We start from the raw sequence: 27,835 nt of genomic DNA on the forward strand, positions 1-27,835 counted from the left end.
AGAGATGGAATGAAGCCCTATCCTCTTTTGAATAGTTTATTTATCCCCTTTGGCATGATCTTAAGGCATCTCCATCATATTGGTCCAGTCAAATGGATTTTTCTTTCTTATCTCTATTCCAATATCACTAAAATATTTCTATTCTTTTGCTTTCTTTAGTTGGACAGGCAGGCATGGAGGATTTAGGGAGGATTTCAACAAGAGCAGAAACATATTTGATATTTTCTTCAGCAGTATGGCAATATGCTTTTCTTTTCACATTTTGGCCTGTGTATGAAGGCAGTACTGAAATGGTGTAGGAGATTCAGAAGATCTGATATTTCCTTTCAATGAGTTACTGCTCTTTGCTTTGCAAAAGCCTCAGTTTCTTTCTCTATAAATGGGTACAAGAATATTTTCATTACTTACACCACAGGGTTGTGAGGAGAAAAAAGTGATCTATAAATAATAAGGTTTCTGGGGGCAGCCAGGGGACTTAATGGATTGAGGGCCAGACCTAGAGGCAGAAGATCTCAGGTTCAAATCTTCCAGATACTTCCCAGCTCTGTGACCTTAGGCAAGTCACTTAACCCCCATTTCCTAGCCCTTATTTCTCTTTTGCTTGGAGCCAATTATTCTAAGACAGAAAGTAAAAGTTTTTAAAAAAAAAAATAAGGCTTCCATACAAAGACATTTGTAAGTTGCCATTGTCTTCTGGAGACAAATAAAATATCAAATTGAGTCATTTCATCCATGCCTCTAGAAGGTCTGGTAGAATGGTGTTAATGACTTAATAAATAATCATATATAATCTATATACACAAAGTCAGCAATGTCAGCTATGATGCCAGGATCGGCCACCTCACCTTGCTCTTCTTCCTCCCAGTAAATCACAGAGCTTGGTTTACTGTTTTTATTTTCTGGGTTTGCAGGAGGTGGGGACAGGCAGGAGATATGGGGAAGCAGATAAGAGAGAGCTAGAATGACTGGGGGATTAGCAAGTGCAGCCCTTGGCACGAAAGGCATGATCAGTCCTAGTGGTTATCCTTATCTGATTTGCTCAAGGTTGGTTATTCAAAATGGCCCATTTGTAAAAGGCTTCATCTTCCCTTTGTCTTCCTCAGTGTAAACCTAGAGTGGCCATGCTTGAATAGTGCCAATAGTCTGGGTCTCAGGTACTTGCATAATTTCATTTGTTTTATGTTCATGTGGAGAAGACCAAGAGAGAGACCAACTCTGAGACCGGCTAGCACATCTCTCTTTGCATTCTTGGGGGGAGACTCTGGGAAACCTACCACTAGTGATTTACACTCTGGCAATGGAACATCCTCTGCAGTTAGCTTAGACCTGCCCTGGGTCCCTTGCTGTCCAGCTTTCAGTTGAAGAAGACTTGGATTTCAGCCTACCTTGCTCTCTGAAATCAAATCATATTCTTTGGCAAAAAATAAATAAATAAATAAAAATTCAAATTCTTACCTTCTGTCTTAGGAGAATTCTTGGAGTGATTCCAGCTTTTGCTGCTACTAAACTGCCATCTTCTTGCCTTGTGTCTTAGAATCGATATTAAATATTGATTAAGATGAGAGGTAAGGGCCAGGCAACTGCTTGTCCAGGCTTGGCCCTATCCACTGGACTATCTAGCTGCCTCTCTGAGTATTTTTAAAGAGCTGTACTATTAACTCATACTGAAGTGTAAATGCATAACCGAGGAAATTATAATGTCATAGAGTTACTAAAGTTTTAATTCTTGACTCTTGCCTTCTCTGTTATACTAGGAAGAATTTGAGCTATGATTTTCTTAGCTTTCCTCCATTCTTCTCATCCCCATTCCTAAAGTGAACTCCTTCCAGATCTTGTCTCTCCAAGTGGGAAGCTCCAACCTGATTTGACTGCATATCTAAATTCCTAAGTAGACTAATATTCAGTTTGGCATTTCTTGCAGGTTTCTTAGTCCTTCTAGAATTCTCAACCTGAGGTCCTGGTATGAGTGCCTGAATGCAGAGGTTGATCCTCATGCTTTCACCAAAGATTATTCCTCAGGGTTTCAGGTCATCTTTCAATGATCCTGTTTACCTCTTCTGAAGTTCTTGATGTCTCTGAGCCTTCCTGAAACCCAACCATTGTCTCTAGTTCCCGAGCAAAAATCATCCCTATGTGGTCTCCATCTCCCAGACTTCAGGCCAATCTCTATTAACCTTTCAGAAGCCACTAGAGTTCTTTGGAAGGTTTTGATGCTCTACCCCAGGAACTCCTCCTCACTTTCCCTTAGACTAGTTCCTCTCTATCCTTATTGACTTTCTTTCCTAAAGCAAATTCACCGGCTGGTTCTCATTTGGTTAAATCTAGATTCTTCCCCTCTTCTGTTCTAGGCAAATTTTATTAAATATTTAAAAATTAAATAATAAAATATTTATTTAAAAATTAAAAATTAAATATTTAGGTCTAGAGCCCAGAGAGGGAGGGCTGTGGGTGGCCCTATTAGCTTTTCAAACAGCTGTTCCCTATCACTGATTACCCGTTGGGCTACCAAGGAAGTGGGCTGTGGTGAGTTATAGAGCGTGAGGGAAGGAAGTAGTGAGTACTGTTGCCTGAGAATGGAGAGTGTGAATGACTGACGTCTGAGTGAGAAGGACTTCAGGATATGTCTCTAAGCTTCTTTAAGGGTGGGGGTTTGAAGAGAGATTTGGAAAATGGGGAGTGTAGATTCTAGGGCTGGTTGAGTTCAAGAAATTCCACTGAGACCTGAAGGCCGAGGAGTGTTTGGCTGTTGGGTCCCACTGCTGAAGGATCTCAGCTGTGATGATAAGCCCAGATTGGATAAATGAGATAGCTCCGAGTCCAGAAGGAAATGAGAACACTTAGAAGGAAACAGGATTGAAATCTGCTTAAGATTCGAGTGTGATGGATCACGGTTAATACCTTGTTTCTCCCAGAGGCTGTTTGTTCATCTTGGCATATGCCTCTCTGGAAATCACTACTAGGCAGTTCTTCTAAGCAATAAGACCTGGTTTGCTTTCTATGGAGCTTCCCTTGGGTAGAATTTCCCTTCCTCTTCCAAAGGTCACGTTCCCATGTTAGGTTTTCTCCCAAGTTTCTATTTCTAGGATTCCTCTAGTTTCCAGCTCATTGGTAGACCTGATTTGGTAGATAGGTCTGTGACTAATGAATGATCACTGTACATTATTTAGCAGCCTCCAATTCCTTTTCTCTATTTCTACCAAACTCCATTGAGCAACTTCTCATTTGCTCATCTGACAATTGGGAAAGAGTTTTCTAGAACTTTGTTCACTAGAAATATGTTTAGAAAAATCCTTTATATGTAAAGCAATAATTAAGAAAAGTGAGAAGACGGTCATTTCCTCATACTGCCAAACCTCTTTCCCCTTAAAGAATATTGACAACATCCTTTAATTCCTGAAAGCCCATAATGAGCTCACTTTTCTGTGGCATTCTAAGATTCACAAAGCACTTTTCTTACAGCAACACAATTTCCTTCCAACTAAAAGAGATGTACAGACCTATGCACAATAGTTGCACAGGGTTATTGTAGGAAGGTCTTTAAGTAAAATTATTTTAGTGACAAGCTGAAGAATCGCTGTTAAAAAAAAAAGCATTAATGCCCCTATATTCTGTCAGAAGCAAAAATCCAACCCCTAAAAATCAAAACCCTAAAAGATAAATTAAGTGATCTTTAAATGATTGGAAGGGACAGAAAATTGGGGTGAAAAAAACCTGTTTGATGATGAAATATTCACAACTCAAGACTGAGAATAGAGCCACAGGGGTGTTTCAAGTTGAAGTGTATTTGTGGTTCATGAGAAATCTAAGATGAGAGACAATACTTGGGATCTCACCTGTCAAGAAAGGAGGGCAGCATTAAAACAGAGAGTGTCACAAAGTAGTTTCAGTCATTTTACCACCATCATCTCAGAAGATAGTCTTGAAGACTATACAAATTAACTGTCATTTTGAAGCCTGAGTCTATTTTCTGAGATCTTTGACAAACGGGACTTTGCTCAACCCAGATAAGAAGTTTATGCAATGGCTCAGTGTCCAGATAGATCTCAGTAAACAAATTCTGCACCTATAGGATTATGCTCATTTTCCCAAATTCTCAAGGTCTAAGTGGGAATAAAAACAGAGACACCAATATATACATTTTTCTAACCCTAACCCTAACCCTAACCCTAGTCAAGTGTTCCTGGTTAGTTAATTCCTAATAATTAACCTCCCACCCCAACAATTTAAATGAGAATTTTACCAGTCTTGGTGGAAAAGTAATTAAGAAAGGGGACTTATTTTGACTCTTTAAACTTGGTTCCATCTCCCATCTCTGTGTCTTTGTACCAGCTGTCTGTCACCCATTCTTGGAATAAACTTCTTTTTCATCTTTGCCTCTTAAAATCCTTAGCTCCCTTGAGAGCTCAGCTTAAGCACTGTCTCCTTCATGAGGCCTTTCCTCATCTTTCTACTTACTAGGGATGCCCACTCCTTTCAATTTTCTTATATTTGCTTTTTATTCAGATATGCATAGACTGCTTGTTTATCCTTTGTTTTCAAAGAAGACACATGATATCTTGCTTTGTGTGTGAATTGGATTTAAATGAGGCAGAGTTACCCGAAGTTGTCAGCCTCTCTTTTTCTACCACAGTCATTGAAGTTGAGTAGCAAGACAAGAGTGAAGGGTCAAGGCTGGGGCCCAGATGCAGTAGATGACCTTGGACTTTTTGATATTTGACTAAACTCTAAGCACTCTTCAGTGCCTGCTTCAACCACCTTCATGCCTGTAGGAATAAATTGTTCTCACTAGCTCAGCTCATTGTGCAGGGGTGGGGGGAGTAAGTATCACATGCCTGGGTTTGACATCCCTGTGTTGGTTCTCCTCAACCTGGTTTAGCAGCTCTGTAGAGACAGTTTTACTGGAGTGTGGCCGAGTTGGTTAAGAGGTGGACCAGCAGCCTTGACAGGAGCTCACACCAGAGGAGCTCATCTTCCCTGAACATCTCATCCACTTCCTATCGATTTCAATATGGGTAAAAATCATTTCTCCCAATAGAATGTATGCTTCTTGAGAGCAGATACTTTTATTTTTGATTTTGTATCTACAATGTCCGGGCAAGTCACCATTTACAAATGTTTACTAATTGGTTCATTTTAAAAATAGTCATGAACATATGAAGATTACTTTTGTTTTGACAATATCTAAGTTGTTTGTACATTCTATCAATACACTTTCTTTTCTTTTTTAAAACTCTTCTGTCTTAGAATGGATAGTAAGTGCACGTCCCAAGGCAGAAGAGCAGTAGGGCTAGGCAATTGGTGTTACGTGACTTGCCCAGGGTCACATAGCTAAGATGTGTCTGAAGATAGAGTTGAACCTATTTCTGAGTCTAGTTCTTTAGTCAATGAATCACCCAGCTGCCTCCTCTAATACATTTTTACTCCATGTCTCTGAATGCCCCTTCTCTGATTCTAGCTGCCCCAAAGCTTAAGCATTTAGTAGTAAAGTCCTGGAGAGGAATGCTAATATTGAGCTGCTACTGCTCAGATGAGATGTCCATTTTAGAAAATCAGATGAGAAAGGTTGCTTTACAATTTGGCCAGGATAAGCTATTGGCTGTGAAGCGAGAGGTCTCCAACCCCGGGACATCTGTGCCAATGAAAAGCAGGGCTGGAGCACTGTTGGAGGACAAGGAATATGAGAGAACACAGAGAAACAGACCAGCTCAGTGGTCAAGAATGCAGGGCTTGTCTCAGGATAGCTGAAAGTTGAAAGGAAAAAAAAAGAGAGCAAGAGAGCACCGGCTTTCCCAGAGCACCTTTCAGATTCTTTGGCTACTGCCCATGTTTGGTCACGTGGCCTTGAAATTCAGCATAAATTTAAAAAAAGGAAGCCTATGCCCCCCTTCTGTGCCAGTGTTTACTTTGCCCATCCCCTGCAAGTGGGTGCTGTTTTTAAAAGAAATACACAGTGAGCCCTGAAGCAACTGTGTCAAGGAAGGAACAATGCCAGCTTGGAAATCCTCGACCTGAATTTCTGTTTTCCATTAGGAGAGTGAGAGGACATTATTGAAGAGGGATTTTTTTTTTTTAAACAGGACCCCTCTAGGTCAGCAACCCTCAGCTGCTTTGGTGTTTGAGATGGCTGAATTTGGAGAAAATGGAGCCAACTGGAACTTTACCCACAGACTAGCTAATGGAAAATCTTTATTGAATGAGCTCCACTAATAGAGATAAAATAGATTATAAATCAAAGATATGGCTGTTTGATTATGTGGAGAACAGGAGAAACAGCCTGAAATGTCTTGAGCTGCATAAGGAAGACAGGGGGCCTGTTTAGCTTAAACAGCTCTCTGGAGACTGCATAGTAGGGTGGCCGGGGAGCCAAAAAGCCAGCAGTTCTTGGGCTTGGGGGTGGGGGTGGTGTGGGCAAAAAGTCAAAATGAGGCTTGCTCCAATTGAAGAGCCAATGCCTTTTTTGAGTCCTTCTGAAACTATGAAAAATGCAAAATTGTATAAAGGTAATTATTTCTACTGTGGTTCCCATCTCCAAAGGAAAAGCCTTTGTGATAAAGTTGGGAGGGCCATTTATCAGCTTTGGCAACTTTGTCCCTTTATCTGCTTCCTCCAAAACTAAAAAGGCCATGATGTTTGTTTAAAATTGAAAATTAATACCCTCAAAGGAGAACTTAGAATTTAAAACTTAGAATTTGCTTAAATTGTTTAGTAGATAACAACATTTGGAAGGAAGGCGGAGTGGGGGTAGAGTAAGGTAGTGGAAGGCACTATACCAATTTAGAACTAATCTAAGCTATTAGAAATTGTTTGGGTTTTAAGTGGGATTAATATTAGTGGCCTAACTTGAGAAATTTAGCCAAGTGGGAATTAGCCTTGTAGACTTTCTTAGCCAGGTTATCAAATACCACTAATGGGTTTTCTCGTTTGTTTCCAAAATTTATCAGGAATGCCAAATAATTTCATATTTGTATATCTAATAGGCTTCCCACTGAATCTACTTTCTCTTCCTCCCTCCCTCCTTTCCTTCCTTCCTTCCTTCCTTCCTTCCTTCCTTCCTTCCTTCCTTCCTTCCTTCCTTCCTTCCTTCCTTCCTTCCTTCCTTCCTTCCTTCCTTCCTTCCTTCTCTCTCTCTCTCTCTCTTTTTCTTTCTTTCTTTTTTTCTCTCTTTTCTCTCTTTCTTCATTCCTTCCTTTCCTTTTTTTTTCCCTTCCTCAAGGAGTATGACATAAATCAATTTATGTAGGACTTTAGAGTTCATCCATTCTAACCCTGTCATTTTAGCAACAAAGACACTGGGGAAGTAAAATAACTTACACCAGGGTTACACAGGCTAAACATAGATTCACACCCAGGTCACTGATTTCAAGCCTGGCAGTCTTCATTGTTTTATCACGATATTTCAAAACAAATTCTTCACATCCATCAGCCCTTTCAGTCCATCCTATTCAGCAATTCAGTCAGTGTCTTTCATTAAAAATGTATATAAGCTGGTGAAATTAATGTTAAGAGTCTATATATTCAAAACCCATAATTCCATGTAACACAAACAGTCAGCTCTTACTAGGTCCATGGATAACTTATTCTAGAAATCAACTAAGGTGTGTTTATTAAGCATCAAAATACTGAGCTTCAGTCTTAATTTATGATTTTGATTTTGCTTGTTATGGGCTTAGCACACCAAGCCCGAAGTAAGCAGTCACTTTGACTTAGTGTTGTAGTCCACCTTGGGAATTTGTTTAAGGTCATTATTTTATTTTAATTTTTTTCAAATTTTCAATGTTCTAATCCTTCCCTTCAGTTTTAATATCAGTTCTAGGACAGAAGAGCAAAAGGGCTGGGCAATTGGGGTTAAGTGACTTGTTTAGGATAACACAGCTAGAAAGTATGAGGCCAAATTTGAACCCAGGTCCTTCAAACTCTTGCCTGGCACTCTTTCCACTGGGTTATATAGCTGGCTTGTTGAGGGTCATTATTACAAACACCGTGTGGAAATAAATTGCTGCTTAGAGGTCATTTGGCTGGGGGAGGATTTGGGGTGCACTTCTGTAATCACAGCTAATGGAGGCTAAGGCAGGGGATCTCTTGAGCTCCTCCAGAGTTCTGAATTGTAATAGGCTATGTTGACAGCATTCAGCATTAATGGGAGGGAGCCCCTAGGCCCCTAGGAGTGAGTAGCCACTAGGTTGTTTTAGACTCAAGCCAATTGTGCTGGTGAATTGCCAGTGCATTCCCTTTATTCATTTTTTAATGAGTAATTTAGAAAGTTTTAGGGTAGCTAAAGTGGGATCTGGAGTCAGGAAGCCTGATCTTTATGAGATAAAACCTGGCTTTGGGCATTTACTAATTGTATAACCTTGGGCCAATCTCTTAACTGTTTGCCTCAGTTTCCTCATCTGTAAAATTAGCCAGAGAAGGAAACGACAAACTACTGCAGTGTCTGCCAAAAAAAAAAAAATAGTCATGAAGAGTGGATACAATGAAAGGAATGAATAACAACAGTTTGGAAAGTTTTCCAAAGAAACCCTGTTTTTCAGAATTCCAATGTCTTTATCATCTGAGAATATTTCCTTGTTCTGGATATTCAATCCCATTTGAAGGAAAAACTATTTTAAAACACATGGAGTGTTAGAATTAAATGGAATCAAAGGAGTGGAGGTTCTAGATTTCTGCTCTATTATGTTTCTATGGAAAAAAAAAAGAAGGATAACTTTTCTGAACAAGTTCACAAGATATCCGGTGTAGTTCTACCACATTTATTTAATTTGTTGCCCATTTGACCAGTTTTATTTAATATTGAGCTAGTTGAATAAGTGCAGGCTGATCTGGTATATTGGTAAGGAATTTATCTAGTCCAGGGATATTTACATTTTCCCCCCAGAGCCAATCAAATGATCAGAAAACCAAATGAATGAGGTCACTATGCAATTTGTGCAATTACTGACTGTGAACACAACATAGTAGGTCCAAGTGGCCTACTAATTAGTTAGCCCTTGTGTGCTAGCTAAATCGGGAGAAGAAGTCTTTATTAAAACAAAACAAACAAAACCAAACCCCAAAACTCTTACTTGGGCCAAAGGTTGGATATTGAGATCTCCCAGATATTTATCTCGCTAGCACTTGGAGAAATGTAGATGGGGAAGGAGTGATGGTCAAGATGACAACCAACATTAGGCTGCTAGGACTTTTTAGCCTCATTTATTTTCTGTATGACCATTTTAACTGCAATTTTCTCCTGATACTAGAAACTCTTCTTTTAGTCTCCTTTCTTCCCATTTTGTCTGTTCAGCATTTTTCCAAATCAGTAGTTTCATTTTTTCCCCCTTGCTAATCATGATTGCCAGTTATTGAGTGAATGCCTCAGTATGGCTTTAACATGGGGATTTGGATGCTAATCAAAGGAAGGTGAGTGGTTTTGCTCTACTGCTTTTTTTCCCCTGTCAAAATGTACAATCGTTTCAAGTAATACACAAGAAAGGAAGGCTGTAGCTTTGTACTTCATACCATGCAGGGTGCTTTTGGGATAAAAAACTCTTTGAAGGTTCCTTTAAAGTTTTGAACATAGGTCTGAGTATGAATGTGTGGACCTTTGATATGATCATCTTCCCATTTACCTCTTTATATTTCTCTGGAACCCAGGCAGAAACAGAGGGAAATAAGTGTTGCATTGAATTAACAATCTGAGACGAGTAATATTTCTGGTCTTTCTGAGATTTTTCAGAATAGTTTATTGACTGGAAAGGAGGCAAGGGACATCTAAAATATCTAAAAACAATCACTCTTGTATCCTTTGTGCATGTTTCGGATCAAGTTTGCTACTCCTATAGCACTTCTTCCTCCTCCATAATGGATTTCTTGGGTCTCATGGAGCTTTAGGACTTAAAAAATTGCCACCTTAGGTTTTTCCCATCTTCTCCTAACTCTTAGTAACTGTTCTATTTGATTGTGTGTCTGTAGTCTCGTACAGGTCCTCATGGGCGGACGCCTTCTGTCTTTATTTATAGCAACAGACATTAAGCAAAACAATTTTGAAGTTCCTTTCAAAGGTTGGAACAAATATGAAGGCATGAATTCACTACCTGCGAAGCGAATGCTTTTCCATTGACCTGCTAATGTGAAGCCAATATCACTGAGCCAAGGGAAATGACAAAACCGTACACTGCAGGCATCAGAGGGAGCATCCGTGTTCCTGCCTCCAGTCATGGCACCTTTGATGGATTACATTTTCCCTCTTCCCACTGCAGTACCCTTCTATAGTTAGGATGGCAAAAAGTGAGGCCGAGATAATTACTGACATATTGCTTTATTTCTTGATGGTAGTAAATTAATGGCTTTCTAGAGAATCATACAGCATGTAATGATTTCAACATTAGACTTTTTTTTTTAAAAGAAGAGCATTCAATTTAGCATAGCCAGGAAGGAAGCAACATTTTATAACAGTCAAATTTGCTAATGAGGCCTTTGGTTTGGTCTCTTAAAAACTTGCTGAACCCAATTTCCAGTTACCTCCTCCAAACATTCAAACTCCTTGAATTCCCTCTGGAATATCATGAAGAGAAGTCTGGGGGGGGGGGGGAATTAGAAGCGAGATGAAGCAGAGATATGCTGTACACTCATTGTGAAGAGTTGGCTTTGTCAGATAGGCAGAAAGCAGTAAATTTGACACTATTACATGGCAAGAATATAGGTTTTTTTTTTTTTAATAATTTGAGCCACAGAGTAGCCAATGGTCTCTGGCACATGAGGGTCTGCTCTCTTCATTCATTCTTTCACTCATTCAAGTAAGGGATCTTAACAAGCTCACCTGGGAGACCATATTGCCTAGGATGAGGGAACATTCTCCATGACTCACAAATAAACCTTAGTCAAGGGGCGCAAATTGCACGTGGAATGTTGCCTCAGGTCTTGCACGCATTTAAAAACTGTGTGAGAATTTCTAAGTGGTATTTCCAATAGGATCATACATTTTTTCCCCTCTTACTACATGGCTTTGAATGCTTCATCAGTGATGCTAATGATGTTGTCTGGAAAGCAAGCTACTGTTTCGTTATGAGAACCAGACTGGGCAGATGATTCCCTATTTCAGCTCCTTCTTCCCAACACATGAATATGAGTGGAGCCTCTGCCTCGAAGCAGTTGTCAATCATTGTGTAGGCCTGCTCTGAAAACAGCTTCAACATGCTTGGCTTGGAGGTCTAGGGGCCCCTGGTTTGGATGCCAAACCTTTTGGGTGGAAGGAGAAGAACAGTTTTTCAGAAGTGAATGATTAAGGGTGGGGAGCTACGAGGGAGCATTTGGAAGCTCATATGCTAGCTGGAGTCAGGGAATGGACTTCAAATGGAAAGCAATGGAAACTTTCCCCCCCCTTGGCTTATTGATTTTATGCAAATTGAATTGGCAAACACCCACTCCACTCCAAAGTTGTAACTTCCCATTCAGCAATCCTGTGTGCATAGCAGAGGTATGAATTTACTTCCCCAGAATGGTCGACATGGTTGGTGGCCAGAGTCTAAATCTTATTGATGTGTTGTTCCCTTATTTATTTGCACGCCACCGTCACCGAGCGCACAAACCGGGAAGTCAGTGACCCATCCTTTGAAGTGGAACAGGCACAGAGTGATGGAAACATGCACACAAGGTGACATTGTGCACAGTTAAACTCTTAGGAGCCCAACGCCAAAAGACTTCATACAGGCAATGAAGTCTGGGTGCATAAAGGAACGCAGAAATGAAGAAAGAAAACAGAAGTCTGAATGACAAAAGGGTAGTCTGGTTAGTCTTCTCCCAGCTGGAGTACAGATGTGCCTGCCACATGTGGACTGAGGAAAGGGGGAAAATACTTTGTAGAGGGAAAGGGTGTGCCCATGTGGGCATCACTTCTACATTTAAAATCGCAGGATTATTCCCCTCTCCCCTCCAGCTAGTAAAAGTTTAGGAAGGATGACATTCTTTTATACCAAGGGGAGACCAGAGGATCTCAGCTGAGCGTCTCTCCACAACAATTTCTCTAATCTCATCTTCAGATAGATGGACCCTCTCTGTTGGTGCTGCCTGTAATCCCACTTACGGAGCATGGAATGGATTCCAGCAGCATATGCTGGGATCACTCAGATGAGGGAAAGAGACAGTTAGGAAACTTTGACACTGAATGATATCCTTCCTGGGACAGCCTGGCAGTATGGCTCAGGGCATAAGAAGGAACTGAGATGCTCAGAGGAGGGAGATTTCCTGGGCGACTGGGGAAAAATCGCTTTAGTTTAAAAAATCAAATCCAAACCCAAAACAACAGCATACTTTTCTTGTTTCCATTATTCCAAAATGGGCATGAGCACAGAGACCCGGAATCCTAGGGTGTTTGTGAGGAGTAACTAATCTGCAAAGACAAGTTTGGGAAGTGCTTTGTAAAGTGCTACTGATCCATTTCCCAAGGTTTTTTGGTGTTCGCATTTCCTTCAATGAGTGTGGCGCTTGGGTCTTTGGGCCAAATGAGGCACTCTTGGGAACCTTAGGTCAGTGCTTTCTTGGGGATGCCCCGTGGCATTCTGATTGGCCTGCTGAGGCCCTCTGAGGGAAGCTACCTACAACGACCCAACCAGAAACAAGAAGGAAACAACTGCACTAGAAACGGGCTTATTTTTGTTTTCTTTGACCCCATGTAGATCATGACAAATAATCAAAAGCTGATTCCCAAGAGCTTCAAAGCATACCCCCCCCCAAAGAACAAACAGCCGTTGCAAATGAGAATGACATGTGCTTACATATACTGTCTTTACCATTTTTTTTTGTTAAAAAAACAGAGTTTTTTGTCGTTTTGTTTTTTGATTTTTAGAAAAAGAGCTCCTAGGTAGAGGGCGTCCCTTCAAAAGAAGGCGGGGTTGGTGTGCTCTATGATACAGCGCTTGCAATGGCGTTTCACAAACCGTAGAGCCTCCACAGACACCTCGCAGTCCTGCACGTTGAGCATCTGCAGGTCGAAGCAGTTGGCGGCTACGATCTGGAGGCCCTGCCCCGTGATGCTCTCGCAGGACTTGAGGCTCAGGCGCTTCAGATTGAAGCAGTTAAGGGCCAGGCATTCCAGGCCCGTGTCCGACACCAAAGGGCACTTCCCAATGTCCAGAGACTTGAGTTTTGTGCAGTTTTTGGCTAGGTATTCCACCCCGTGGTCCGTGATGCCCTCGCAGCCCCGCGCGTTCAGGTAGCGCAGTTTGCTGCAGTACTTGGCCACATAACGGATGCCCACGTCCGTGACCCGGCCACAGTGGGCGATGCTGAGATAGCGCAGACGGGATTCCAGCTTGGCGATCTCCCGCAGGCCAAAGTCACTGACAAAACGGCAGTCACTCACACTCAGCTCCTTGATGGAACTGCAGTAGATCATGAGGAAGCGGAGGCCCTCGTCGGTGATGCGAACGCAGCGGCGCAGGTACAGGTGAGTCAGCTGGGTGCAGTGGGCGGCGATTGTGTGCAGACCCTCATCCTCCAGGACAAAGCAGTCTGTCATATCCAAGTAGCGGATGGAAATCTGTTTGCCGTGGAGAGGGGACAGCTTGATGGAGGCTTCTCGGGTCAGACTGATGCAGGTGACTTTAGAGCATCCTATGTAGAGAGAAAAAAGATTCTGTGACATCAAACTGACAGGATACTTCTCCCCATGGCACCAGCTCTGTTATTTCTAGTCTGGTGGCGGCAGTGGGAGGGATACATCCCCCTCTTCCCTTCAGCCACCAATGACAACTAATTTTTCTTTAGGGTCCCAATTTTTAATTCAGGAGATGGAGGCAGAAGCATTTACTCTACCCATAGTAAGCCCATTTTTGTTATTTTAAGAACCCTTACTCTCTGTCTTAGAAGGGATGATAGTTACCCATTCCAAAGCAGAACACAGTAAGAGCTAGGGTTGGGCAATGGGGGTTAAGTGTCACACAGGGTCACACAGCTAGGAAGTGTCTGAGGCTATATTTGAACCAGGATGGAGACCTTTCATCCCTATGCCTGGTTCTCTATCCCGAAGCCACATAGCTATCCAAACAGGATGCTTCAATCACTGCATCAGTTCTTTCTCTGGAAGTCAAAGATATTTTTCAAAGAAATAAATGTCCTTCCTCCCTCCCTGCCTCTCTCCATTTCCCTTCTCTTCCGTTCCCTTCTCTCCTTCCCTTCCTTTCTCTTTCCCCCTTTCTTCCCTTTTGACTAAGTATCAGTTCTAAGACAAAAGAGAAGAGAGCTAGATAGTCAGGGGTTAAGTGTCTTGTCCAGAGTCACCCTGCTAGAAAGTGTCTGAGATCAGATTTGAACCCAGATTCTCCTGACTCCAGACCTCTATTTACTGTGCAAGCTTATTTAATAAACAGTAATCTTGACTCACCTAGGTTTAAGGGCTCCATGTCCTATGTAGCTATGGTTAGTGCATTTCATATACCAATCAGTGCCCTAGAGCTGACCTCTCTCTGTGTCTCTGTCTCTGTCTCCCTGCAGATTCATGGGTTTAAAACAAGAATGGATTTAAAAGGGCATCAAGTCCAAAATCTTTCTTTAATAGATGAGGGAACTGAGTCACAGAGAGATTAGGTGATATACTCAGGGTTATACTTAGACATCTAGTACATGTCTGAGGCAGGATTTGAACCCAGGTTTTTGAACCCCAAATCCAATTTCCTTCAAAGAATGAAATCAATATACTAATCTAGTGCCTAGATTATGAGAACTAGATTAGTTCTCAACCCAATTCCCTCTGTTCAAAGGAAAACCAGAGGTCTGAGCAGTGCAGGGGGAGTGTGATATTGTATCAAACAATCAGATCCTGGGGTAAAGGGTGCCAGGCTAGACTCTGAGTGAAGAAGACCTGGGCTCAAATAAGGCTTCCAGCACTGAAGTATTTTGTGTGACCTTGGACAAGTCCCTTAGCATTTCTGAACTTCAGCTCCTTCATATGAAAACAATGGAGCTAATAGCCCTTCCTTACAGTGTAGTTGTGAGAATTAAATGAGAGAATCCATATTAGGAGTTTTGTAAACATCAAGGCACTATAAATGGAAAGTGTTGTCACTGGAAGTGGTTGGGGTCTGCACTGATGGGGAGAATTCCCATCATAGGAGTTTTCCATGCTGATGAAATCACAGTTCCTTCCCATTAGTATGGCAGAGGGGATAAAGAAAGATAGGATCTTGTTTACAGCAAGGAAAAAGAAATCTTGCTTTTATCTTCATCTCTACTTTCTGCCGTCATATTTTGAGTACTTAAAGGGTGAACAGCTTGTAATTGAAATGTATGCACAACATGAATCATAATTTCTTAGCAACCAGTGTATTTCCTGTTCAGCTTTTTTCTCCTCCCCATAAAAATCTCAGAATTGTTCATTTCCGTCCCACCTCTTCAGTTTAAATTCTTTCTAGTTACAACCCTTTATTGTTACGGTTACTCCTCTCTGTTGCCATGTAGTTCTCTGGGATGCACTTATCTTTTCTGTCTGTGCAGATGCCCAAGGTCAGGGCAGCACAATACAGATAGCTCCCAGAGTTTCTGAGTGCTGGGAACAGTCGGAATAGCTTTGCTCCTGCCTTCTGGGGGACTGACTACTCAGAAAGTTATGACAGGACTCTCCCATCTAGGATTAAAAAGAAGTCACCCAAGTCAGGTGGTGGCAGGGAAGGAATAACTGCGCCCCCCTCCCCCCAGTCACCCAGACTGGGAGAATAGAGATATTTCACACACTAAAGACTCTCAGCTCTGCTCTATTGATCCAATATCATTTCTATATTTAGAATGGGAGGAGCACACACAAAACCTCATGTTTCTTTTCCTCTTTAGGTTTTGTATACTTTGTATACAGGCACCAGAATTCTGAGGATGGGGTTGGTGGGGCACCGAAAGGTAGGAATGGGGATGGAGACCACACAGTGCCTCCAGTCTGGGTTAGAAATAAGGCAGGGACAGCCAGTCTCTCTCTATTCCCCAAAGGCTTTGGCCCTTCAGCTCTCAATATGAGCTTTGATTTTCTTTCTTTGGAATTCTACTAGCCCTATCTGCAGCAAAACATCAATCTCTTACATTTCAGGAAGGCCACAGTGTTTGGTGGGGAGAAATGTATGCCTTCATCCTAAAAAGAGGTGCTCAAAATGAATGAGCTGTTATTCATTGAGAGTCGTGAATGCAATGATATTCTGGATTTATTCCTGTTTAATAGTTTGAGAAAAAAAGATAGGCTCAGTTCTGAGGCAAACTGACTCACTAGATATCTGTTTAGAAAGAAAACAAAAAAATAGCTTTGCTTAGATTCATGGCTTGGAGGGGAAAAGCAATATTTATATTTAGGTTGAACAAATTAGTGAGGTTTGTGCCCATTATTGATTTATGGTTTATTTCTGTTAAAGTTACTGCTAAAATACTATTAAATTCAGCTTCCTCTCATTAGTGGGAACCCATTTCCTCCTTCTTGCAAATGCAAAAAGGATCTCTCTACAAAGCCTGACTAATGGCTTTAAGGGCATAATAATAATAACATTTATATGGTACTTACCATACGCCAGGCACTGTGCTAAGTGCTTTACAATTATTATTTCATTTGATCCTCACAACAACCTTTCAAGGTTGGTACTATTATTTATTCCTATTTTACAGATGAAGAAATGGAGGCAAACAGGCTTAAGTGACTTGGGTCACACAGCCTGTAAGTGTCAAAATTGGATTTGAATTTGTTATCATCTGTATTTCTAGGTCTGGCACACTATCCACTCACTGTACCATTCTACCACAAAAGCTGTTTGTTATAAGCAATGTCAACTTGAATCTTTCACTACTGGGGCTGTACTCTAGCTTCTGTTTTAGAAATTCAGTTTCCTGAATAGGATTATAATATGTGAATATCAAGTCTAAGTAAAATGACTGCTTATTTTCAATTTGCTTGTATCAACAAAAAAAAAAACCCTAATAATAAGAAATCATGATCTCAGACAAAGCTAGTACAAAAATAGACTTAATTAAAAGAGAGAAGGTGGGAAATTACATCTTGATAAAAAGTAGCATAGACAATGAAGTAATAGTAATACTAAACATATATGAACCAAATTGTATAGCCTCCAGATTTTTAAAGGAGAAAATAAGTAAGTTTCAAGAGGAAATTGTAAAATTATACTAGTGGGGGCCTCAACTTTATTTTCTCAGAACTAGACAAATCTAACAAAAAATAAACTGGAAAAAAGTGAAGGAAGTGAATAGAATTTTAGAAAACATAGATTTGAAAATTTTCTCTGGAGAAAATTAAACGGGAATAGCAAGTAATAGATCTTTTTTTTAGCAGTACATGGCACCTACATAAAAAAATGACCATGTGCCAGGGCATAAAAACTTCACAACCAAATACAAAAAAATAAAATAAATGCATCATTTTCAGGTCAAAATGCAATAAAAATTATACTCAAGGGTTTATGGAAAGAAAGAAAATTAATTAGAAACTAAGTCATCTAATTCTAAAAAACCCTACAATTTCATTAAAGAGAATAGCATGACAACAAAATAATAATAATAGAAGAGACAGCTCCTGAAATAGAGGGAAGTTTATATAATATCAGCAGCTAGGTGGTAGAGTCAATTTAAGAGTTCTGGACCTGAAGGTAGGAAACTTAGCTCAAATTCAGCCTCAGGTACATACTAGCTATAGATTCTGGGAAAAGTAACTAAATCTTGGTTGCCCTCAATTTCTTCATCTATAAAATAACCAGAACTCAACCTTAAAGTGTTATATAAACGTGAGATTATTACTAGAGTAAGGATGTTCATTTCTAGAGTCAGAGTTCAAGTCCTGCCTGCCTGACAAGTTTTAACTTCTCAGTATCCAAAGATACTCTTTCTGAGTCACAGATAGTTTCCCATTTAGATCAGTGCAGAGTTTTTCCAAACTAGAGAGTTCCCCACTCAGATCACAGGTCAAGACAAAGTAATAACATTAGCTATAATTTTTATATGGCCTTAAGATTTACAAAGCATTTTGCATACATTATTTCACTTAATTGTTACAACAATCAAGTGGGGTTAGTTAGTGCCACCATCATTTTACCGAGATGGAAGTTGAAGCTTGGAGGAATTGAGTGATTTACCCATCATTTTCCCAGACACTATAGGAGGCAGGATTCAAACCTGATCCTATACTGATTCTAAGATAGCACTTGACATTTTTTTTTTGCATACAGAGATCATCTTATTGGAGGAATTACTTATTTCATGAACATTGAATAATAATTATTACTAAATTACTAAAACTATTTTTTAACCACACATGATTTCATTGGAATAGGCAACTCCCAGTTAAGGAATTCCTTTTACCAATGCATGGTAGTTATATTAGGATCCAAGAGCCCCTATGTATCAGATGTGGGTCTTGAATGCAGGTCCTCCTGATTTTGAGACGAGACAGCCTCTCAGAACTATGATATGTATATTAAACAGTAAAATCCTCCATTAATATTCTTCTTTGGGGTTGTTATCTCATTTAGATATGTCTAGTGGTGCAGTAGATAGTAGAGCACTATGCCTGGATTAATAATAGCATTTATTTAGCAGTTACTATGTGCTAGGACTATGTTTCCAGCTGTACAAGTATTCTCTCATTTGATCCCTACCAATCAATAACCTGGCAGGTAGGCACTATGCCCTTTTATAATTTAGGAAACTGAGCCAAACAGAAGTTAAATGACTTGCCCAGGGTTATAAAGCTAAGAAGTAGCAGAGGCCAGATTTAAATTCAGGTATTCTCAAATCCCCTCCCCTCCTTCCCTGCCAGTATTCTTTCCACCATGACACCTGGATGCCCCAATCTTTAGCTAAAGCAGTTTTACCTGGTATTTCCATGACTTATCTTTAAAATAGGTCAAAGTATAATCTAGCCAGTATCTAGTGACTTTTTTCCTGTTAAATATTTCCCTTGAATTTTTATATAGCTTGCATTGTATTTTTTGGTTTGTTCATTGACTGTAAGATCCATGAGGGCAGAGATGATATTTTTGTATATACAGCACTTGGCATAGTGCCTGCCATGTAATATGTGTTTATTGATCAATCAATTGATCTTATTAATAAATATTTTTGCACCTCAATAAGAATGATGCTTATGATGGGGAGAAAGTTTGAGTGATCCCAAAACAGATGACCCATGAGCTGAGTTTGGAAGGGCCACCTCTGCAGAGCACTAGTTCCAAACCCCAAGGGTACTGGAAGGCTAGAGAAGCCTCTCTGATATTTCTCTTTCTCTCTGTTATACTTTTAGGGAATTTTCAGATTCCTCTATAACTGACAATATATGAGGTAGAGCCACCAGCAGCATCCTTTGGAGGCCTTGAAGATGTTTCCAGGTAATGGCTTAAGTGTCTGGTGGCAGAGTTGCCAAGAAATACTCAGCCAGCCAACCAAGAAGGGCCAGGAATGTGCTTTTCTCAACACAACCAGAGTTGCTACTCCAAGCCAGAATTTTAAAGTCGCCTCCTCCTGCATGTACCTAGTTTGCTGCATTTATGAAGGCCAGATGAAGAGCATCTCTAAGCAGAACTAGGACTTCCAGGATGAATTATCTATTATGCAAAATAAACAAAACAGAACAAAACTTTAGAGAGCACAGCTTGGAGAACTGGGGAATTATCCAACTGAAAAAGATAAAGAGGCTGTCAGTTTGGCCCTCCAACAAATGAAGAAAAAGGCCTAGAGAAGCTAACTGATTTGTCCAGGATTAGTTTGTAGCAGTAGAAATTGGACTTCAGCCCAGGTCCTCTGTAGTATAATCATCTCACTGTATCATCGTGCCTCAATTTCCAGAGCATTTCTTTTTCCAGAGCTTCTTAGAGAAACCTTCACAGGCATTTATTTTGCTACTCTGTCAATGCCAATGGCTTCTCCCCAATCAGGACTAACTGAACATTCAAAAACTCAGACAAAAATGCAGTTGCTGTTGCCCTGCTGTGAAGTCCGATGATCCAGGAGAGTGACTAGATGCTCTGTAGCCAGGAAAAGAATCTGAGTAAAGGAATGGTCTGTCATTATTCTAGGTAAATATAAAAAAATGTAGATGCATTACCTCTAAGGAAAGAGCAAACTGAGGAAGTTAGATATTGTCTTAGATAGGGTATTAGTAATGGAAGACACTAGCCAACTCCAAGCTATTTTTATTTCTCTCTCAAAATGGTTTTTGTCTTTTCTCTCTCTCTCTCTCTCTCTCTCTCTCTCTCTCTCTCTCTCTCTCTCTCTCTCTCTCTGTCTGTCTGTCTCTCTCTCTCTCTCTGTCTCTGTCTCTCTCTCTGTCTCTGTCTCTGTCTCTCTCTCTCTGTCTCTCTCTCTCTCTCTCTCTCTCTCTCTCTCTCTCTCTCTCTCTCTCTCTCTCTCTCTCTCGGCCATACTTTTCAATTACAGAAAATCCTTAACACATTTTACTGATATCAGCCTCTCAACCATTCATCCTATGATTAGGTTGTGAATGAGATGAAAAAAAGGCTGAGTTAGTCCCTGAGAGATAAGTCTCTGGTGCCCAAGCAGGTAGTCTGGGCTTTAATCTTCATCTCTAGAGAGATTTTGAAATGAATCAGTAGTGATGAGCTTTCCTCTCTGTAATAAACTCTTCTGATTCAATAGATATGTCCTTCATGCCATGATTGAAGACCTTAATTATCAAAAAGATGTAAAATTAACATGGCTGGTGATGTTTAAAGAAATAGTTCTTCCTCATGGATTTGTTAGTATTTCCAAGATGAGTAAACTGTAGTTGAACTTTTAGATGTATCCATTCATAATCCCATTAGATGGGAAGGAATCTTAGAGAAAGGGTTAGGATTAACCACTAATAGTGGAACAAGGATGAAGTGGAGTGGAGAAGTAAATATATAAGAATGCAAAGAATATGGGTGACATCCTATGGCTCAGATTATCATTGACCCTTCCCCTTTCCCTCACTTGGAAAGTTTATCACCTCTTTTCTCTCCAAGGAAGAGCCAAGGGCAAAGGAGGCTCAGGCTTGTCAGTACCCTCAGCACATGCCCTGTGCAAGTCTATGTGTGCATGTGAGCAGTGTGGAATTGTATAGTAGTAGCAGCAGCAACAGGTGTAATTTTGTAGTGGTAGTAGTATAGTAATAACTAACATTTAGAGTACTCATTATATGGTAGCACTGTGCTAAAAGCTTTATAATGATTTTCTCACTGGATCCTCACAGCAATCTCGAGACTATTGCTACTGCTACCCCCAGGACCATCACTACCACTACCACTACTACTTTTTCTTTTTACTAAATTACTATTTATAATAACATTACCTACCTTCTTCTTCTTCCTCCTCCTCCTCCCACCTACTAATATTTATAACAACATTATTGCCTACCTTTACTTACTGTTATAACGACTAGCAACACTGCTACTACAGATACTAAATTAGAATTTATAATACCATTACCTACCTTACCACCACCACCACCACCACCACCACTACTACTAGATTACTATTTATAATACCATTACCTACTTTATTCCTCCTCCTCCCACCTACTACTATTTATAACAATATTATTACCATCACCACTATTACTACCACTACCACTGATACTAAATTAGTATTTCCTATTAATAATATTATCATACCTACCATACTACTACTATGACTATGATTACTACTACTACTACTTGCAGCAGCATAGTAATAGTAGTACTAATAATAACAGTAATAACAGCTAGTATTCATATAGCACTTTAAGGTTTGCCCAGATCTTTTAAAATGTTATGTTATTTGATCCTCACAGCAAACCTGGGAGGTAAGCGCAATTATTAACCCCATTTTACAGATGAGGAAAGGTGAAGAGAGAACAAGGAACTTATTTGCCCAGAACTGCACAGCTAGTGAGAATCTAAGGTTGAATCTGAACTCAGAGCAGATATTAAAATTTAAGGGGTCTTAGTCTATCCTGTGAGTTTCAAAATGTTGTGGCCCAGGAGAACTGCATCCCCTAGTGGGTCTCTTCTACTTCATTGGGTAGGATTGATCTTGAATGGACCAATCCCATGCTGGGTAAGGGACCATGTAGGATTGGTTTGGTCTTGAACTGGACCAATCCCATGCTAGGGGAGGGGCCACACCATTTCCAGGGCCAATCCCATGCCTAGGGGAGGGTTCTCACTCTTTTATGAATGAGGGTGGTGAATGGGATTAGTGGAAGTGAAAGTAGTGAGTTATTTTCAGCCAGGGAAACTTCCCTTGCTTTTGTTTCAATAAAGCTTTAGAAAGATCAGAGTGAGAGAGGAGTTTTCTTTTTAGCTTTTCCTTAATCCCTACTCTAATAAATATGGCATACTGGATAGAGTGGGCCTTGTTGGTATAAAGACCTGGGTTCTTGTCCTGCCTCTGATATATACTGTCTGTATGACGGGTGGAAAGTCATCTGACTCCTCCACACAATTCCTCATTTTCAAATTGGTGGCTTTTGACTATAGTCCTTTCTAACTCCCAATCTATGATCCTGTGATCTCTAAACTACATCCCTAAGAAATGATCTTCTAGTTTGTACTTCAAAATCTCTGTGAGGGAGCTCCCTATCTCCTTTTCAGAAGGCAGCCCATTTTAGGGGAGCTCTAATTGTTGGACACAAAGGGATTCTCCCTTCCATAACTTACACCTGTTTCATGCTCTGCCCCTACTATTAGCAACAACAAGGTTGTTCTCAGGGACACATTCTTCATGATTTAACTAAATGTTCATCTCGTGCTGGATGTCTCTGTTAAAAGCCATGTCCATTTGATCTGTCTTTCGTCTGAGTGTTCATCTCCTTCTTGCCAAACCTACTTCCTTCCAATTCTCCCACATATCTTAATACACAGCATCTGCACAGTCTGGCAAGCCCTATTAGAGCTCCAAAGACTTATAGAAATTGTTGTCTGTTTGATAGTGTCTTTGATTTTAATATAATTTAATTCTCTAGAATCTAGCCATGGGTTCACTGATTTAAAAATGCCCCTTTGAATATATTTGACTTAAATAAAGAAATATTCAGACCTGTTTTTAAATCATCCAAATTTTCAATCATCCTTAATGCTCTTCTCTCAAAGAGGTTGAAAATGAACATTTTAACCACATTGCTTTTCACACTTTAGAGGAAAATAATGTATTATAGGAAACATGTCCTCTGAGGATCTGTGGTCAGGCAGTATGATTTAGTAATCAAGGAATAGAAGGTATAGTTTTCATATTGAAAATAATGGTTAAAGAAAACAACAACAAATGATGGTCCTTGGTAGTTATCAGTAGTTTTTTGTCTGCCCTACCTAGTAACTATTTTGCAAGAATTAGGGAAGAGAGAATCTATTGAGGGGAGGTATGTAATAAAAGTGAATTATAATTCTTCCTTAAGAAATTGACAGCTGATTGGTGAAGGGGGGAGTGCTTGTGTAGATGGCATTATCAATCAACAAAAGGCATTTTTAAAGTACCTACTATAGTGCCAGGTAGGTACTGGAAGGGGTGAGAAGTTGGGATACAAAGACCAAAAAGAGTAAGACTGTCCTCAGAATTGTTCCATTTTATATTGCATTGCTGTCTCCCAGAAAACTGGCTCCTTTCTCCATCTACCTTTCCCTTCTCAGTAGCCCTAAATTCCCTAGAGGATTGTTAAGCCAGGGAGTTTGTGGGGCCTAGAGTATATACTTACCCAAAAAACTCCTTACCTTCTGTCTTAGAATCAATATTGTGTGTTAGTTCCAAGACAGAAGAGTGGAATGGGCTAGGCACTGGGAGTTAAGTGACTTGCCCAGGGTCACATAGCTGGGAAGTGTCTGAGGTCAAATTTGAACCCAGGACTGGCTCTCCATTCACTGAGCCCACCTGGAGTATGTACTTTTTAGGGTATATTTAGGAAGGTCTTTCTGAGAACCTCTCACAGCCTCAATGAAGTGTTAGTGTTGGTTTCAGTTACCTGACACATCCAGGTGCTCCAGGTTGGGACAGAGGGACACCACGTCGAAAACAGCTTCATTGGAGATGTTGTAACAGCCTGAAACCTCTAGTCGCCTCAGCTCTGGGCAGCACTGGGCAATGGTATAAAGTCCTCTGTCTGTTAGCCGCCTGCAGCCACTGACAGTCACCGTCTCCAACATGAGACATACATTGGGGGTGTCCTGACAAAGCCTGCGGGTTAGTACTTTGAGGGCCCGGTCCACATTGATGGTCTCTCCCGTCAATCGAATAGTCCTCCAGAGGCGGGGGTCCCACGCCAGGTTGTACCAGCGACGGCACACGCGAGCGCAGCGGCACAGCTGGTTGGTGGGTAGGAAGGAAAATATCTGCACCATGGAGTGGTCTGGGAGGCGGTCGATGTGCGCCTGTTCTTTTTGCTGTTTCGAGGCGAGCCGGATGAGAGGATGCGTGAGGCGGGTTGGAGGGGGAGAGTGGACCATGGCCACAGTCTCCCCTGTGATGGAGGAAGACGAGGTGGAAGACCCTCTTCCATTCTGAAAGCCTTGCAAGTTCTGCGGGCAGATCAGGGCTGGGCTAGGGGTGCTGAGTGTGCGCATACTCAGGTCGGAATCTGAAAAAGAAGGGGGAACAGCCATCAGAGGGGAGGGAGAGCTAGGAGCTGGGAAGCAGGGACACGGGCCACCAAGTATTCACCCATAGGCCATTCATTAACCCATTAATCCTCTAGTCCAGCTAAAGAGTAAATATGGGGAGACAAACAATGAATCAGCATGTCCATTTTTCAAACAAAGTATAAGGTTGATGCATGCTTAGTGTATCATGAAGAGAACAAAAATATAAACACATTCATTTCTGCCTTTCTTTGTACCACCTCCTGCTTATCATGGTACCCAGCCTGTGTTTAATGTATGGTCCTTGACTCATCATTTCACAAAAAAACTATATATTTTTTAATGATAGCAATGGATAATGGAGGGAGGGCTATAGATGAATGAATGTTTTGTTGATTTTTGGAAGAGAAAGTAAGGCCAACAATTTTGTGCAAATCTGCCTTCCTTAAATCCAATTTAGGCACAAGTCAAGACATCACCCCCTGATGCCACCGGTCCTCTTTGAAACGAAGAACCAACAACAATTGCAATGGACTTAAAAATACAGTTGTGATGTAGGAGACAGATTTGAAGTCAGAATCTCTGGATCTGAAAATCTGCTCTTTCACCTAAGGCTGCTGGGTAAGATGCTGGCCTTCTCTGAGCTTGACTATGAAATAGAAATTAAAGCATCTGCCTTGCTTCTCTCCCAGATTCTTGTGAAGATTACATGTACTAATTTACCAAAACAGTTTGTAGTGTACAAAGTGCCATGTAAGGATCAGTTATTCTTACTGTTTTTGTAAAAACATCATGCTTTTATTCCCACAGTAGGTTTATTTATATTTTAGGTAGACTGATATTAAAATTTCATGTACAATGGAACAAGCACACAGATCAAAAGTTACCTGCAACAAGGTGGAGTTGGGCTAAAATTTCACCTTTGCCATAACTTATATACAGATTAGGTAGCTTTCATGTTGAAAGAAAGGAATTCGCTGTGTTGAAGACAGATGTATTCCTAGTAGAATGAGTATGTGTAAAACAGGAAAATTATTTGATATTTGCTATAAAGTCAAGGTCTTGAGGGTAGCAGAGGATAAAACTTTAATCTAAAATGAATCATTTCTAATAAGGGAACTGGTGTGCAGGGAAGGTTTTTGTGACCTCATACAAATTTAATCTTCCATGGAGTTAGAAGGGAAGGACATGACTGAGACACCGCCATAAGGTGAAATTTGCCTTTTTTCAGTATGCATTCAGATTGGCTGAGGACTACACAGTTGCTATGAAGTATGGCTATTCCTAAAAAAGTTAATATAATTAGGGAAAAGTGCTAGTGGGTAATGGAGAGTGATAATAGATAAGGCTTTCATTTATTTGTCTGTAAAACAATCTACTATTTGATCTTTAGGACTCCATCTCCAACTTGAATTTGTTAACTTTAAGGATTACCATCTAATCAAAACAAATAGACTTTGTTTTTATAGCTAGAAAGGAATGTATTGATAGTAGTCTACTCCAGTGATATCAAACTCAAATAAAAACAGATCCCTACAGTCTCATATTGACTTAGAAAACCACAGATTAACATTATCTATGTTGCATTGTATTTTTATTTATTTTGTTAAACATTTCTCAATTACATTTTAATCTGGTTTAGGTCTTACTTGCTCTTGTGGCCTGCTAGAGTTTGACATCTGCATCTTGTCCAACCTTCTCATTTCATAGACAAAGAAACTGAAACCCCAAAAGTTTAAGCAACTTAGTAAACACATCACTAAGCATTGTGCTTGGAACATGGGTGCTTAATACATGTTGATTGTTTGCTTGCCCAGGATCACACAGGTAGTAAGAAATAGAGCTGGTATACAAACTCAAGGTGTGACTCCAGATTCAGTACTTGGCATGCTTTGAAGTGGCAAAGAGGCTAAATACAGGGGGAAAAAAAATCAATGTTGAAAGCATTGTTGGGGAAACTGGCACATTATTAACCTGTTGAGATAGTTGTGAATGGATTCAATAATATGGGAAGACAATTTGGAATTATGTGAGAAAAAACACTAAACTGTTCATTCCTTTTGACTTAACTACTTGACATCTACTCAGAGGAAGGTAAAGACATGGGGGGGGGGAGCCCCATGTATTCATAAGTATGCATAATTGCAGAAACTAGGGTATCACCAAAAATGGAAAGAGTGACTACAAATGCACTGAGTAGTACATTGGAAGTGTACAGGTTCACAGATTCAGATGACCTGTGTTCAAGTCCTGCCCTTTGCCACTTGCTATCTGTGTAAACTTGAGCAAATACTTCAACCCTATGAACTTCAGATTCTCATTTGGGAAGAGAAATGGTCAGACTAAACAGCCATTTAGACCCCTTTCAGTTTGGAATCTATGATGTTATGATTTTCAAACTGCAGAATAACTGAACTAACTTTGACATAAGCATAGAATAAAACAATGCTTTAAGGAATGATGAACAAAGAAGAATTCAGAGAAATACTAGAAAGGTAAAACAAACTGATGTATTCCCTCAATGATTCATTTATTGAATGAATACTTAATTAGCACTAGTATATGTCAGGCTCTTTGTTAGACAATAGGAGAAAGGAAGGGGTGGGAATACACATTCATATCACACCTACTGTGTGCCAGCTACTGCTTTTACAACAATCCTATGAGGTGGGTGCTGTTATGATCTCCCTTTTTTCAGTTGAGGAAACTGCAACAAACAGAGATTTGAGCCCCCCAGGGTTTGAGCTGAGGTCTTTCTAACTATAGCCACAGAGGTGCCACCAGTCGCCTTAGTAAGAGTACAAATCCAAAGGCCAAATGGTTCCTCCTGCCCATGAGGGGATTATATTCTATTGGGGAGAAAAATAAAAATACAATATATGCAGAGTAACTATAAAGTCATTTCTGGGGGGAGGCCACTAGCAAATGGGAAGATCTGGGTGGACATTTTTCACGCAGGAGGTGAAGATAGCCCCAAAGAAGGACAAAGATTCCAGAGGCTGTAGATGATGAACAGGCACATTCCAGGGATGGGGTCCAGCTTGTTTAAAGTCAGAGAGGAGATGGAACATTGCACAGGGGGAATAACAATAAGAGCAGCTGGAATGGAACACAGAATGCACAATAGAGAATAATGTACATTAGGCCAGGAAATACAGACTAGAGTCATATCTTGAAAGGCTTGAACATATACAACAGAGGAATTTATATTGATTCCAATAAAAGAAAGTCTTACTGTAGCTTTCTGATCAGGGAAGTGACAGAGTCAGACCTATGTTTTTGGAATATCAATTTGAAAG

The 27,835-nt window shown here is 40.4% G+C and overlaps 1 protein-coding gene and 1 long non-coding RNA gene across 2 annotated transcripts in view; one reads left to right on the plus strand and one right to left on the minus strand.

Moving 5' to 3' along the window:
* Positions 1 to 9,689: 9,689 nt before the first annotated feature.
* The window catches only part of FBXL7 (F-box and leucine rich repeat protein 7), a 515,131-nt gene continuing 496,985 nt past the window's right edge, over positions 9,690 to 27,835 (minus strand). The window contains exons 3-4 of the mRNA XM_007486833.3: positions 23,924 to 24,535; positions 9,690 to 13,590 (exon numbers count right to left, since the gene is read on the minus strand). Of these exons, the coding sequence (XP_007486895.1) occupies positions 12,854 to 13,590; positions 23,924 to 24,535 (1,349 nt within the window). The 3' untranslated portion in view covers positions 9,690 to 12,853. The remainder of the gene's footprint in view (positions 13,591 to 23,923; positions 24,536 to 27,835) is intronic.
* Positions 13,288 to 26,815, plus strand: LOC103095520 (uncharacterized). Its single transcript, XR_001628616.2, has 3 exons — positions 13,288 to 13,423; positions 19,253 to 19,337; positions 24,997 to 26,815. It is a non-coding gene; the product is annotated as an uncharacterized LOC103095520 (long non-coding RNA).

The sequence above is a fragment of the Monodelphis domestica genome, chromosome 3 (assembly GCF_027887165.1).
Source record: "Monodelphis domestica isolate mMonDom1 chromosome 3, mMonDom1.pri, whole genome shotgun sequence".
In the NCBI taxonomy this organism is placed as follows: Eukaryota; Metazoa; Chordata; class Mammalia; order Didelphimorphia; family Didelphidae; genus Monodelphis; species Monodelphis domestica.